The sequence below is a fragment of the Eschscholzia californica genome, unplaced genomic scaffold (assembly GCF_041429995.1).
Source record: "Eschscholzia californica isolate CP2 unplaced genomic scaffold, dmEscCali1.0.p SCAF_3, whole genome shotgun sequence".
Taxonomy (NCBI): Eukaryota; Viridiplantae; Streptophyta; class Magnoliopsida; order Ranunculales; family Papaveraceae; genus Eschscholzia; species Eschscholzia californica.
Window position 1 is genome coordinate 31,573,351 of NW_028238420.1, and position 13,614 is coordinate 31,586,964.

Genomic DNA, 13,614 nt, shown 5'->3' on the forward strand with positions numbered 1-13,614 from the left:
AATTTGTTCTTACTTTTGTTCAAAAATGATTCTCTATCTACATCTAGTATGAACCTATGATGTAGTGAAAGAAGAAAGATGTTCTTTAGAGTTTGTTTAAGAAAACTATCCAGATGAGTTAAAGATAGTAGTGCCTATGCCCCTGATGAAAGGCAGCGATTCTGTGATGATAAGATCTTGATAGTTATTAATATGGTCATCATCATCATCATCTTCATCACCATCTATTTGATCAATCACAAAGTCCACAGCATAGAAACTCATATGATCATTGTCTTCATCTTCAAATCCAGTACGTGGGGAACTAGTGTTGGGTTTGGTACGTATCTAATACATACTAATCATATAACTAGTGTTGCAAGCGGAATCTCAAACATCATATGTTTAACACTAATTAACCAGGATCTTATGCATGAACTAATAATGAACTAGAAACTGAAAGAAGAAAAACTGAATTCGCTTTCCCACGAACTAGATTCCTTTAACTTTATCCGGAAGAAGATGAGAGCTCCAATTGTCGCTCCTCTACTTGAGACACCCGAGTTAATAACTTGATCTCCCTTATTTGTTGTCTGCTAGAACTCCATTGAAAGTTGAGAAGAAGAACTATTTTTCTTTTGACTCCATAGATAGATTTGGAGTTTTTTCTTTAAAACCCTCTCTCTCCACTAGCTGTATATTGTGAGAGAGATGATGTTTTCTCTTCAGAAAAATCCACACCTTTTCTGAACTTAGAACTGGTCCTTATATATGCATTACCTTAGTAGAGTCCTACTAAAATAAGGAATCCTAAAATGTCTCTCAGAAAAGATAAGCACAAAAGGAGTTTAATTCCTCTAGGATTCCCTAATTAGGGAAAAACCCTAATTAGGGTTCCCCCTTAGTGTGGCCGGCCATAACAGCTTAAAGGGATTCCCTTCCCGGCCCATAAAGTATGCTTTTCGCCTTTTCGGACTTCTCTTTCGAGCCCGATTCTTTTCTATCTTTTAAGCACTATCAGACTGGATCATATCCATCTATAGGCAAGCTCCCATGAGTCAACTCTCTCCTATCAAGCCACTCTTTGGTGTAACCCGTTGTAGGATCCGGTCTATGTTAGCCGCGGATTACCGAAGTGATCCGACGATCGTAAACGACTTCTAGCTAAGTATTACGATCCCTAATTGGACCGGACTAGATGATCTTTCGGATAAAGTCATCATCATCCTAACTGATAAATTGTACGCATTGCCACCTTGGTCGAAGGACACTCCTTCAGAAGGACATCTCCTTCAGACCGAAGGACTATATCCTTCAACTAGATCCTTCTTCTTTAACCAAATAGAGAGAGATGGGCTCTGATTCATCACCATCATCTAACTGACCAAGTGACCAATACCATAATCGTCTTAATTGATTGCCCATGATAAACACCAACATAAACTCCTCTACAACTCTTTCTCTCTCTAACACCATGAAGAAGAAGGGTGAAATAGTCCTTGCTATTTTATAACTATTATATTTAACTTTTTAGAAAAAAAATAGTCCAAAGTCCAACACTTGAAAAAAAGAGTCCGAACAAGAAGTCAATTATACGAAATGGGGTCCAAACGACAAACTCCCAAAGAGAGTACTTATTAATTACATCTTATAATGTTGAATAATTAATTTTTGAATGTCGAATGAGAAAAAAGATTTTTAGAAATGTTGCTTACTTGATTGCTTGTTGAATGTTGAGTGGGAAAAGTGAGTTCGGTTCTAGTGATTTAGATATTAAAAAGATACAAGGTTTGAAAAATATCAAAAAATTATTTTAGGGTTTGTTGAGAAAAAACTAATGGCTTCTTGAATCTTGAAGTTGACGGAAGAAGAGGTAAGAAAGTTAAAAACAAAGATCTAATTAATTTGAAAAAGTAGAAAATTAAGACCGAAAGCTTGTGGGTTAAGCCACATCAAGTCAAGAGTGAGACCGAATCCGAAGGAGGTTTGTCACTCAAACCCAGAACTGGGGGGTCGGTACAATTGTCTTGAGCGCCTTAAGCCTGCTCTGACTCAAATATTACAAGGTTTGCCCTATGATTTACGAGAAGGCTATGGGGTCCACGTAAGCAGGGTCAATACTAATTTAATCCCGAAACATGGGGAGGTAAAGGGTGCCTCGGGCTTACCGACTTAATCGTGAATCTAATCAAAGATCTCAGTCGGTGAAGATCTTAAGTATTTAACTAACTTGGGCTTCAAGAGTCTTCGAGGGAAAAAAAACATCTCCTAGAAGATCTATCAACTCGGAAACATATCTATCAAGGATCGTAAAACGGAGGAACTCTTAAATATCAAGATACGAGATAACCTTAAAGGGAAAACCTAATGTCTTCTAAACTACGAAATAGTAGTTTCAATCCAACATGGTGGATCTCAACTGCTTCAATCCCGCCGCCTAACAACAGTCGGTCAAAGCAACCTATAAAAGGTCATCATATCACCTTGAACAACGTACAAACTCCACAGTTCACTAAATACTCAATTCTTTAACTGCATGGGTAATCTGTTTGTCTTTAGCTTCGGAGAGGTTTGCAAGCTCCTAGCAGGTTTTCTTCTCAAGTTCAAAGGAGCAGGAACGGGAACACGATTGATCGTAGCGCGATTCAACGTAACAGTCTCATCAATCGTAAGGGAATCCAACATCAGGGATTAGTTATTCTGACTGAAACTAGATTGACAAATTTTGACGTCAACAATTGGGTTGGTGGCTCATTGGCTTGAGTAAATGGTGCGTTTAAATGTGTTCTCAAAATAAAATGTAAGTTGGGTAGCCTCTAAAATTAGTGGTTGAAAGCAAGGCTTTGCTCGGTTTGGGCTAAGGCGACATTGATCTTAGGAGCGTGAAAGTCCATTCTTACCGTTACTTATTATACTCCTTAACACAAACCAATAAATTACGAATTCCACCTCCACCGTAAATTGAACATGTAAGATTTTCGAAATGAATGTACAACCAACTGGTCAAGCGGATGGTTGGCACATAGCATTACCATTATACCGTGAATCAAAATGTCTATTTGAAACTGGAACTCTAAAGAAAATCTTTAGTTCTAAACTTCTAATTAATTTACTATATCCTTTTTGTTTCGTTTGAGAAGTTTATTAGAAATAACAAACATTAATATTATATAGGTACAATTAAAAAAGATGTAAAAAAATAAAAGTTGTTTGGTAGTACAGGCCATTAGTGGCCCATCATGCCAATTACCAAGACTTGTACGTTTTGTTAATGCCCACTCAATTTAAAACTTCCAAACAGAGCTTTAACCACCAACAGAAGCTAAGGTAAGTAGCGTGCAAGCATTCCGCAAACTGGGGCCAAACACACCATTTTCATGTTTAGCTTCTTCCACATCCCACCCGTGATCAATTCTAACTGTCTTCCCAGCACTGACAACTTATATTTATATTCTGCATATAAATAACTATAAAAACGGCCAATATATAAAATAAATAAATTATAATTTATTATTATTGTAATTTGTTATTATCTTCCTTTTCTTTTTGATACATGTTTTAAATTGACTTCGATATACGATAGTCATTACAACGGTGTTTTTTTTTTTTTTTTGTTGAGAAAAACAAGAAAGAAACGGAAAAAACGAAATTACAACCGAGCCAGCTCCATCAAAGTAATCGACGACCATGATGTTCTTTCCATTTTCCTTCGACCCCATTTTGCGAGCTTATCTGCCTCCTTGTTATTGTCTCTCGAGATGTGTCGGAAGGCTATGAAGTCGAAATTATTTTTGAGCTTACCAATTTCATCGAGATACTTCTCAGACTGCCAGTGAATCGTCGCTTGTTTGCTATTAAGAATGTTGATTAGGTTCTGGTTGTCATTTTGTATGAGAATCCTTTTTACTCGAAGATGTACTGTCCATTGAATTGCTTTGAGTATGGCCAGGCATTCACATTCCTCAGAATTCTGTCCTCGAATATGGTCCGCTAAAGCCATCACTAAGTTAGAACATTCCTCGGTCAATACGCACCCATAACCTGCTGGTTCCTGGGTCGTAGTGAAAGATGCATCTACTTTGACTGTCATATAATTACCTTCCGGTTCTGTCTCTGTCTGATCTATGACCTTGTACTTTGTGTTTGGAAGTGGCTTCATCATTGCTACTGTGTTTTTTATCACTGCTACAACCTGTAATGGGGATTGGTCCCTTCCTGCAAAAATTTTCTCGCATCTTGCCTTCCAGATAAAGTAGATAATTTTCGCAAATAGTATAATTTGTTCTTCTTCTAATTCTTTCCATTGTATTATCCATTCATCTAAGTTGTCAATCTTATCGGAGTGAACATGGAATTGGCCCCATATTTGTCTAGCATAGTCACACTTCAGTAGAATGTGAGTTAACGTTTCTACCTCATCACAGTAGGTACATGTAGTGATGTTGCCTATATATTTCCCAATTCTATCTCTTACCGGTAAGCTATTTGTGCAGCATTTCCATAAGAATAATTTAATTCTGGGTATAGTTTGAAGGTCCCAGATGAAATTCCATTTTATCATCTCCATATCCTGGTCGTTTTGGTTTTTTTTGTCGTATAAAATGGTACATTGATCGTATCGAGAAATTACCTGTTTTTGTCAGCGTCCATCTCATCGAGAAATTACGGTGTTGATACATCAAAGATGTGGTAAATACGGTAACTACCAAAGCAAACATGAACTGCTCTAAAGCTCAACTAAACTACGGCCTTAAGCCCAATTAACTAATGGCCTAAAGCCCATCTATATTATTTATGCCCTAATAATCTCAAATTCAATAATTCAGATATTTCATCTTTTTTGGGGATCGAACACGAGACCTCCCAGGACTTTTAGAGTATATATGTTGAACAACGAAGTGTTGACTTATTATCTTCCTCTTAAAATGTCCATAAATGACTTTATTTTTAGAAAAACATTATCTCTAGGTTACGCTAAAAAACATTGAAAGGTAACAAAATATCTACTAAATTAAAAAAAGTGTCTCCAGACATTATGTCCTCGTACAATGCCTTTAAGATTGAAGAATCCACATCTCTTACCCCATACATCTGAGAAAATATGCAATATCCACATCTTATGCCTCGTATGTTAAAGGACGAATGGATGTCCTTAGTGGGGAAACATGGATTTTCACTTGGAGAGGGCGGACTAAAGTGACCACGAATTACATGTCTACTTACTACACATGAATACTTAGGGGTGGGAATCGGTCCGGACAGGTCGGTATCGGACTCTAACTTCATCGAACCGGTCGACTCAGACATAAACTGTTGGTGACCGCCTATTTAATCGGGCGGATTCGAACGGTCACTCTCAAGAATTCTTTGTCCATTGACCGTCCAAGACCGTTTATTTTACCGGGCCAGTCGGACACCGGATGGTCTCGGTCCGGGTTTTCCAATAAAATTTGCTTAAATTCAGAACTTTATTTTTATTACCACAAACAAAATTACTTACAAATGAAGATGTTTAACCAAGAAATCAAAAATAAATATACAAAAAAGAAAAAAACACAGCTGATCATCATTTGACTAGATATAATTAAGCCATGTACTAATGTTTGGTCTTCTAGAGGACTGTATGACTATAGCCAACGACCATCATATTTTCATCTGTCTATAAAATTCAACGGTCAACTTCTAAAAATGAGGGCAGTTTAGTCGGTCAACCTATTCGGTCACTCGTACCGGTCAGTTATTTAGACGGTCTATATTGGTCGGTCGGTCCTTCGACATAGAATTTTGACCGTGACCGTCCGCCAATTCTTTCGGGCCGGTCGGACACTGACCGTTATGACCATCGGGTGTCCATGGACACTTTTTATCTCGGTCGAATGGGTCGGATAGCGGTCTTCCGGATCTTTTTCCCACCCCTATGAATACTCCTATACTATAAGTCAAGAGTGAATTTTTCATATATTCAATAGCCTTCGAGTGATTTATATGTGTTTAGTATTTGTTCTGTGAAATTACAGGAGATCAGCTCAGGCTATATCTCCCGATGGTCTCCACATAGTTTCGTCCATAGATATCTCCATCTAAAAACTTTCGAATTAGCAGACATTTGAGACGTCGTTCATCAATATCTCTCTACTATTCCAATAATATTTGACGAAGTGTGGAATCAAGGGACACTAGAAATGTTTTTTCTTCTTACTTAAGCGGCTTAGCTTACCTAAATAAGAATCTCGTGAGAGAGACATATAAAAGAGTGTGACATGTTATCCACTATGACGGTTATAGTTAAAGGGTTAAGATTTAAGCATGTCATAGGAATTAATGGCTTAGGTTAGAAGTTGTTGCCAACTAAGCAAGAAAATTGACCTAAATGTGAGATAGTTGAGGTTATGACTTGTGAAGTTGAAGCTTGGAAGTTACATTTTCATTTTCATTTCTTCCTTCTTTCTCTCTTCCTTTTCTTTTCATATTCTCTCTCTCAATTTGTTTCTTCATCTATATAATCTCTTCCATTTCTTCTCAAACTTATTCAAGTAGTTCATTAAATCTGTAAGTCTTCTTTGATCTTTCTCTCTCTTGTTTAGACATTGTTCTATAGAGTTCAGGGCTTACATTTCTGTCTCTTTTTTTGTGTTTGATCTTCATTTTATTGGAATATCCTATTTCATTCGCAGCGAAATTCGATCCGGTTTTTCCTTAAATTTTTCTTCAATCTGTACTCTGTTTTTTACTATAATGTGCTTGTATCATTTTAGAGTGCTATATAGTTAGTGATTATTTCTAAATTATAAGAAAAAGTTTTATGTGATTCAGTTTAGATGATTAAGCTTTTGTGTCTTATAGCTAGGTTTTCGATAACATGCTTCACTGGTCTACTCTAAGGTGTACTTTTTTCTTCTAAAAATCTGAATCTGACTCACCTGACTCATATGTTTTATCTGACTTGAATTGACTACGATCAGCCCAAAATAAAGCATTCTGACCAGTCAGACATCATTAGATACTTAGATAGACATTGACTCGTGTCGATTCAGAACTCGAGTGAGATTTCAGATCTGACTTAGAAAATAACAGACACTACCTAAATGTTTGAATTAAAGATAAAATTTGGGTTTCTAACAAACAGGAAATCAAAATGAAACCTGTATACCATGATTGCTGTTTAAGCTAATTGTTTAGATATCTTTGTTATGAACAGAAAGATAAACATGGAAACAAAATGCAAAGCTCTCGTGCTCTCGATTTTCCTCTCTTTCCTTCTGTTCTCGCCCGTTTTTTCTAGTTCAAGTGATGGGTTTCTAAGAATTGGATTGAAGAAGAGAACTCTGGATAGAAGCAGCCGACTTGCTGCCCAAATTGAATTAAGGGAAGGGGAGAAATTGCCTGAGTCTCTTCGCACGTATAGTCTTCAAGGTAACCTTGAAGATCCGGCCACTGCAGATATAGTTGCTTTGAAGAATTACATGGACGCTCAGTATTTTGGTGAGATTGCAATTGGTACTCCCCCTCAGAAGTTCACTGTGATATTTGACACTGGCAGTTCTAACTTATGGGTACCTTCTTCAAAATGTCATTTATCGGTAAGTCTCTTGACACAAAAAACTTTATGGGTCATTCAAATTTTACTTTATTTCATTGAATCGGAGAATAAGATGAGGTTTATATGTGAATACAGGTTGCTTGCTATGTCCACTCAAAGTATAAGTCGAGCGATTCAACTACTTATAAGAAAAACGGTTTGTTTCTATTCCTAATTCTGTTATATGAATTCCTATTGTTCTTCAATAAGATAAATAGTAGTAACTTTGTCAATACATTATACTTGCAGGTAAATCTGCAGCTATTCAGTATGGAACCGGAGCAATTTCTGGTTTCTTTAGTGAGGACAATGTCAAAGTTGGGGACCTTGTTGTGAAAGATCAGGTAATTTACGTGACTTAACTAAGTAAATCGTGTGCGGTGAAAGTCACTAATACTGACGACCTTCTCAGGAGTTTATTGAAGCAACTAAAGAACCTGGTGTTACGTTTCTGATGGCTAAGTTTGATGGCATACTTGGACTTGGATTCCAAGAGATCTCGGTTGGCAATGCTGTTCCTCTCTGGTAAGGTCTTCGTTACTGGTTGATTGGAAAAATTATATACTTATCGAACCAAGAAAGAATGAACAAAAGAACAAAATTAGATAAAAGAAATCGGAAATGCACTTATATCTGAAATCTATTTTCATCATGTGCTGCCAGTGCGTACTATTTGTTGAAATTTCTTCGGTGACTCCAATTATATAGTTTTGATTGGAAATGAACTAAAATACACTCAAAATTGTGACAGGTATAACATGGTAAAGCAAGGACTTGTGAAGGACCCTGTCTTTTCATTTTGGTTCAACCGGAAAGTAGGAGAAGAAGAAGGGGGTGAAATTGTTTTCGGAGGAATGGATCCTAAACATTACAAAGGTCAACACACCTATGTTCCTGTTACTCAGAAAGGCTATTGGCAGGTGGGTTGTCCTGAAATGCTGATCTTCCTATAACGTTGGAAATGCTAACAGTTTTATGTTTATTGCCATTTTCTAATCCCGCACATGAATTTCTTGTCATCAGTTCAATATGGGAGATGTACTTGTCGGTGGCAAGACAACTGGTGAGTTATGCGTTATCGAAACTATATGTTCCTATCATTGTTGTGATCTATCCTGGAGCTGTCCTCATTATTGTGTTCTGAGATTAGCGTATTGGTGGTTTCAGGGTTCTGTGCTAATGGTTGTGCAGCAATTGCCGATTCAGGAACTTCTCTTTTGGCGGGTCCAACGGTATGTATTATTAGGATATCAAATTTACCAAAAAATTATGGATCTTTAGTATTATTTTGTCGTTCCTTCAAGAATCTCTTATGGTTCTTTTGGAAATGGGGAACTCATGTGATTGGACTTGTGGTACAGCAATTTATATTTCCTAAATGCTTTTAGACCAATTTTTTTGTTTAGGTTATAATATTTTTGTCGATAATTGTCATATTCCATGGTTGTTGATCCGACAACGTATTATGATTGTTTTGCAAGTAAACCAACCTCAATTAGGTGTTATTTACACATACCATGGGTTACTCATTATTTTAAATATGGTTGTAAGTGTTTTGTTCCTTCATAATGTTTTGGTCAAGTGCGTATCATTGATTGATATTCTTCAACTATTGTATATTTGTAGGCCATCATTACCGAAATCAATAAGGCAATTGGAGCTGCCGGGGTTGTTAGCCAGGAATGCAAAACTATAGTTTCACAATACGGTGAAATGATGTTGGAAATGTTAATAGGACAGGTAAATTTTATACCCCTTTAGTCAGACAACATACTATCTACCTTCTTTCCTGTTGGAAAAGCTTGTGTTTTGTACTCGATTTTGGCTAAATGGGGTGAATGAGCCTCCGTAAAAGAAATGATTTCTGTGTTTTCCAATTGCAGGCTCAACCAAAGAAAATATGCTCAACAATTGGGGTCTGTACCTTTGATGGAACACGAGGAGTCAGGTTAGGATCGACCATCTTGTTGATATAATATTGACACTAGAATGTTGAGGGCGGTTGTCAGTGTGAGAGTAGTCCCACATGGACCTAGGGAAGTCTCATAACCAACAACATAAAACTAGGACGTCGCCATTCATTGCCAATTGGATTTGAATTGGATATCCACAAACTTAATATGATTCAAAGCTAGTTCACACGTGACAGGGCTAAACCACGTGGGATCTACAATTCTACATTACCCAACAAAATGACACATCTTAGGCTCAAATAATACCACAAATGAGGGGGCCTGTGAGAATAATCTCACATGGATAAAGGGTACTCTCATAACCAAGATTGTAACATTCAGGGTCTCAATACTCATTGTCAATTAGTTGAGTTGGATGTCCAGAAACTTAACGCTAAATTTGTTTGGAGTCGTCTAACTTGTACTTAAAACAAGAACTAATGACTCTTTATTGTGGGTGTGCATGACTTGTACAGTTCTGGAATCGAAAGTGTGGTGGATGCAAAGAATGATGACCAAGTATCGAGTTCGAGTATTGTAAATGATGCCATGTGCTCTGCTTGTGAGATGGCAGTCTCATGGATGGAAAATCAACTTAAGCAAAACGAGACACAGCAGCAGATCCTAAACTATGTCAATGAGGTACATAGAAACTTTCTAAATATTCTATACTTCTATGATGAGATTCTACTTCATCATGGTAGCTCATCTTGTTTGTCATTTTGCAGCTCTGTGATCGGTTGCCTAGCCCAATGGGCGAATCAGCTGTAGACTGTAACGGTCTTTCGAGTATGCCTAAAGTTGCTTTTACCATTGGTGGTAAAACTTTCGAACTCAAGCCAGAGCAGGTTTGACGATTACGTATTGAGGCTTAATGTTGCTTTCAACTTTCAATACTTTTTTATGTTAAAGATCCATATCTGATAAAGTATACCGGACCTTCCGCATTTTATTTTGGTGATCAGTACATCCTCAAGGTAGGCGAGGGAGCTCAAGCTCAATGCATCAGCGGATTCACAGCCATGGATGTCCCTCCTCCCCGTGGTCCTCTCTGGTATAACTTATTTTCCCTTATTCTCTGATTTAGGTTGTGTTCTTGTTATCTATGTGAGCATCTAACCCCAATTTGCAGATATTTGACTTCATGCACATTCCAAATTATATCATTTGAAAATTGTTAGGATTTGAGATCCTACAATATTCAAGGTTAAAATGACAGGAATAAGATATAGATGCTTTAAACAAACAAATATCGCTTAATTAGTTTCATTTCCAAATATCATAATTTATCGTTAAACAATGAAATGCAGGATTCTTGGAGATGTCTTCATGGGTCCATACCACACCGTATTCGACTACGGTAAATCAAGGGTTGGATTTGCAGAAGCAGCATAATTGAACCTATGAACTCTTCGGTTGAACTTGTCCCTAAACTTTAGTTAGGGTTTACATTACTAATGGTTCCATCTTGCTTAAGATGATCTATAGAATGGTTAATGTAAATATTTCTGTCTGGTTTATGCCTTCACACTATTTGGACTTTTACGTATCAAAATCGTTATACATGTAATGAATAAATTTAATTACAAAGTAATATAAAAGATTTTCGTGGTTGAAAGTTTTCCCTCAGTGGTGTGAGCTCACCTTTCCATCGTGTCAACAACTTCGGTTCCCTTTCGTTTCCATCTTTTATAAAGTGAAAGTGGAAGTGCTATCTATCTTATATGAAGCAATGCTTATGTACAACACTTCTATAAGCACCATTACAAATAAGAAAATTTTATAAAAGTCAAAAAAACATTAAGTGGGGCCTAAAATTAGGTCTGAACTATTGCTACTTCTTTTATATATACCAACATGAAGACTAGGTTAAAAAAGAAATGGGGGCAAAAAGAAATAGAATATGATTTAAATACTAGTAGAGAAAGTGGCCCCTGGCTACATTAACCACATCCACAAGATTTATGGATTTTATTAGGTCGTTATATTGGGAAGTGTTGTTTATTTCATCGTCCAAAATCAACCTCAAATTCTAGACAATGGCACTTGCTCACATCACCTCGTCACCCTTCCCAACTTGGGAACTCTTGAGTTTGGTGGCAGACGCATTTGAGCGTCACAGTGAACTCACCACATTCTTACCTAATTTTTAGAGAGAGATGATATTTTTCTATCTTCCCATCCACTAGTTTGTGAAGAAATTAGGGTGGAAAATAGGTCAGTCTCGGGCACTCGTAAGTACCAATTGTCTGGGCTAGGGCGTTCCAGACAACCAATGTAAGCCCAGTGATCTTAACGGGGGGCTTGGGCCAGGCAAAAACATAAATTTCATGCACAAAGTCCGTCATGTTCACGATATATGAAAAAAAGTACAAAAAATAATATTTCTTCAAGAAATTCATTTGAGTCCATTGTAGTCTAGCTCTCGCACTACGGGCATGGGTTTATAACAAGAGATCCGTTATAACAAAAGGGTTTTGCATATCTTGTTGGAATCGGAGCCAATTTTGGCTTGACCCGACTCGTCAAACTTAGAAATGGAACGCACCATTGCGTTCGTCTCGTCGAGCTCTTCAATTTAGAGCCAAGAATCACTCAAATCCGATTCCGGATGAATGAGAAATTCAAGATTAAAGTTTAGACAAAATTCGGTTGAAATAGGTACTAAAACGTCAAAAGGGACAAAGTTAAATTGGGGACCATCTGGGCGAAGCGAGCACGTCCAGATCTGGACGGCTCGCGTTCAACCCGAGTTTTTGAAGCAAGATCTGATGGTAGGCGTTAAGTTGAGCGGGACAACGTTGGGATCACGCGAGACGCGTTGGATCAGCAAGATCCAACGGTGTGCGTTCATCCCGCTTCGGTCACGCTTCAGGATCTGTCTAGATCCAGATCTGACGGTCATCTATGGACTCTGTTGGGACGATTTCGGGCTGGATCAAACTCCATCCAATGGTGGCCGTTTTGTCTGCGTTTTCTAGCCAAATCGGACACTCCAAATTGCACCCGAAAATCTCAGTTAATTAACCAACTCATTTCTAAGAGTTGTGTCCAAAAACTAAGGGTTTTGTCCCCAAAACTCAAGAGATGTGTCCCAAACTAATGTGTCTACTCCATTCCTATATAAACCCACCAAACCCACTTCATTTCTCATCAATTCAATTCATTCTCTTCTTCTCTTCCCTTCTAACAATTAGAGGTTCTGGTTTGCCTAGAATATCTGATTGGGAATTATTTCTAGAGGTTCTGGTTTGCCTAGAATATCTAGAAAAAGGAAGAAAGAAGTTTCGAGTGAAGTTTGAAATTTCGAAGCATCTAGAAGATCATCCTCATTAGTCCAAGAGCTCATAATATTTACAAAGGTTCGTCCGCTTTCAGAATAAAGAAGTACCATCTTAAAACTCTGAAAGGAAAGTCGTTGTATCCCGAAGGCATACACCCTAACGTTTGGTACTGTTACGGGGGTGTAAAATGTCTTAAGGAAATAGAATTTCTTCTCGCCTCGACTTTATTAACATCTATCTCGGTTAATCCGAAAGAAGGAATATTGATAAATCATTATTCTTTAATAGTCTATCTCTCTATAAGTTAGAGAAAGGAAACTATGTCTAAATCAAGCCAAGACAGAGAGAAATTGACTTCTCGATTGATAATCAGAGGAACAACATATCTAGTTTCCTCTTAAATCTAGGAGGTTATGTTTGGGTATGGGGTGGTGGCAATTTATGTTATCCAAATCAATATATTTGATGTGTACATTGTTCTACAGAAAATAATTGTTTAGGTCAAAAAGTTAACCATAATAACAAAAAAGGTCTAGATCTTTTTTTATTAACTAGGTAGAAGTTACCAAAATATTATGTGTAATAATATGTAAAGTTTAAAATAATATTGATAATTACAACTCAAGTCATTTTGTTTTTTTCCGTTCCCAAAATAACCTTACCTACTAAAACTCACTCTCTCTATAAAAAAATATATAAACTTTTTGCGTTTTTCTTTCTCCTTCTGAGGGTTTCTTCTTCTTCTGCGAATCTCCAGTTCTTCTTCTCCTTGAGCCGCGTAAGGTTCCAGCAACGAAATGATACCATAATCAATAGATCG

The 13,614-nt window shown here is 37.2% G+C and overlaps 2 protein-coding genes across 3 annotated transcripts; one reads left to right on the forward strand and one right to left on the reverse strand.

The window, feature by feature from the left end:
• Positions 1–3,628: 3,628 nt before the first annotated feature.
• On the reverse strand, positions 3,629–4,546 carry LOC147549527 (uncharacterized). Its single transcript, XM_086668318.1, has one exon. The coding sequence runs from the start codon at positions 4,544–4,546 to the stop codon at positions 3,629–3,631; it is 918 nt and encodes a 305-aa protein (XP_086524444.1).
• Positions 4,547–5,926: 1,380 nt separating this feature from the next.
• Positions 5,927–11,128, forward strand: LOC147549528 (phytepsin-like). 2 transcript variants are annotated; one of them, XM_086664973.1, is made up of 14 exons: positions 5,927–6,528; positions 7,178–7,559; positions 7,655–7,715; positions 7,808–7,902; positions 7,971–8,083; positions 8,310–8,478; positions 8,582–8,621; positions 8,726–8,790; positions 9,185–9,298; positions 9,442–9,506; positions 9,987–10,152; positions 10,239–10,358; positions 10,476–10,564; positions 10,821–11,128. In XM_086664973.1, exons 2-14 carry the CDS (start codon positions 7,188–7,190, stop codon positions 10,903–10,905), a joined length of 1,554 nt encoding a protein of 517 aa, XP_086521099.1. In that variant the 5' UTR covers positions 5,927–6,528; positions 7,178–7,187; the 3' UTR covers positions 10,906–11,128. The 2 variants fall into 2 exon arrangements, with proteins under 2 accessions (XP_086521099.1, XP_086521100.1); XM_086664974.1 differs by having other exon boundaries at positions 6,507–6,667.
• The last annotated feature ends 2,486 nt before the right edge of the window (positions 11,129–13,614 follow it).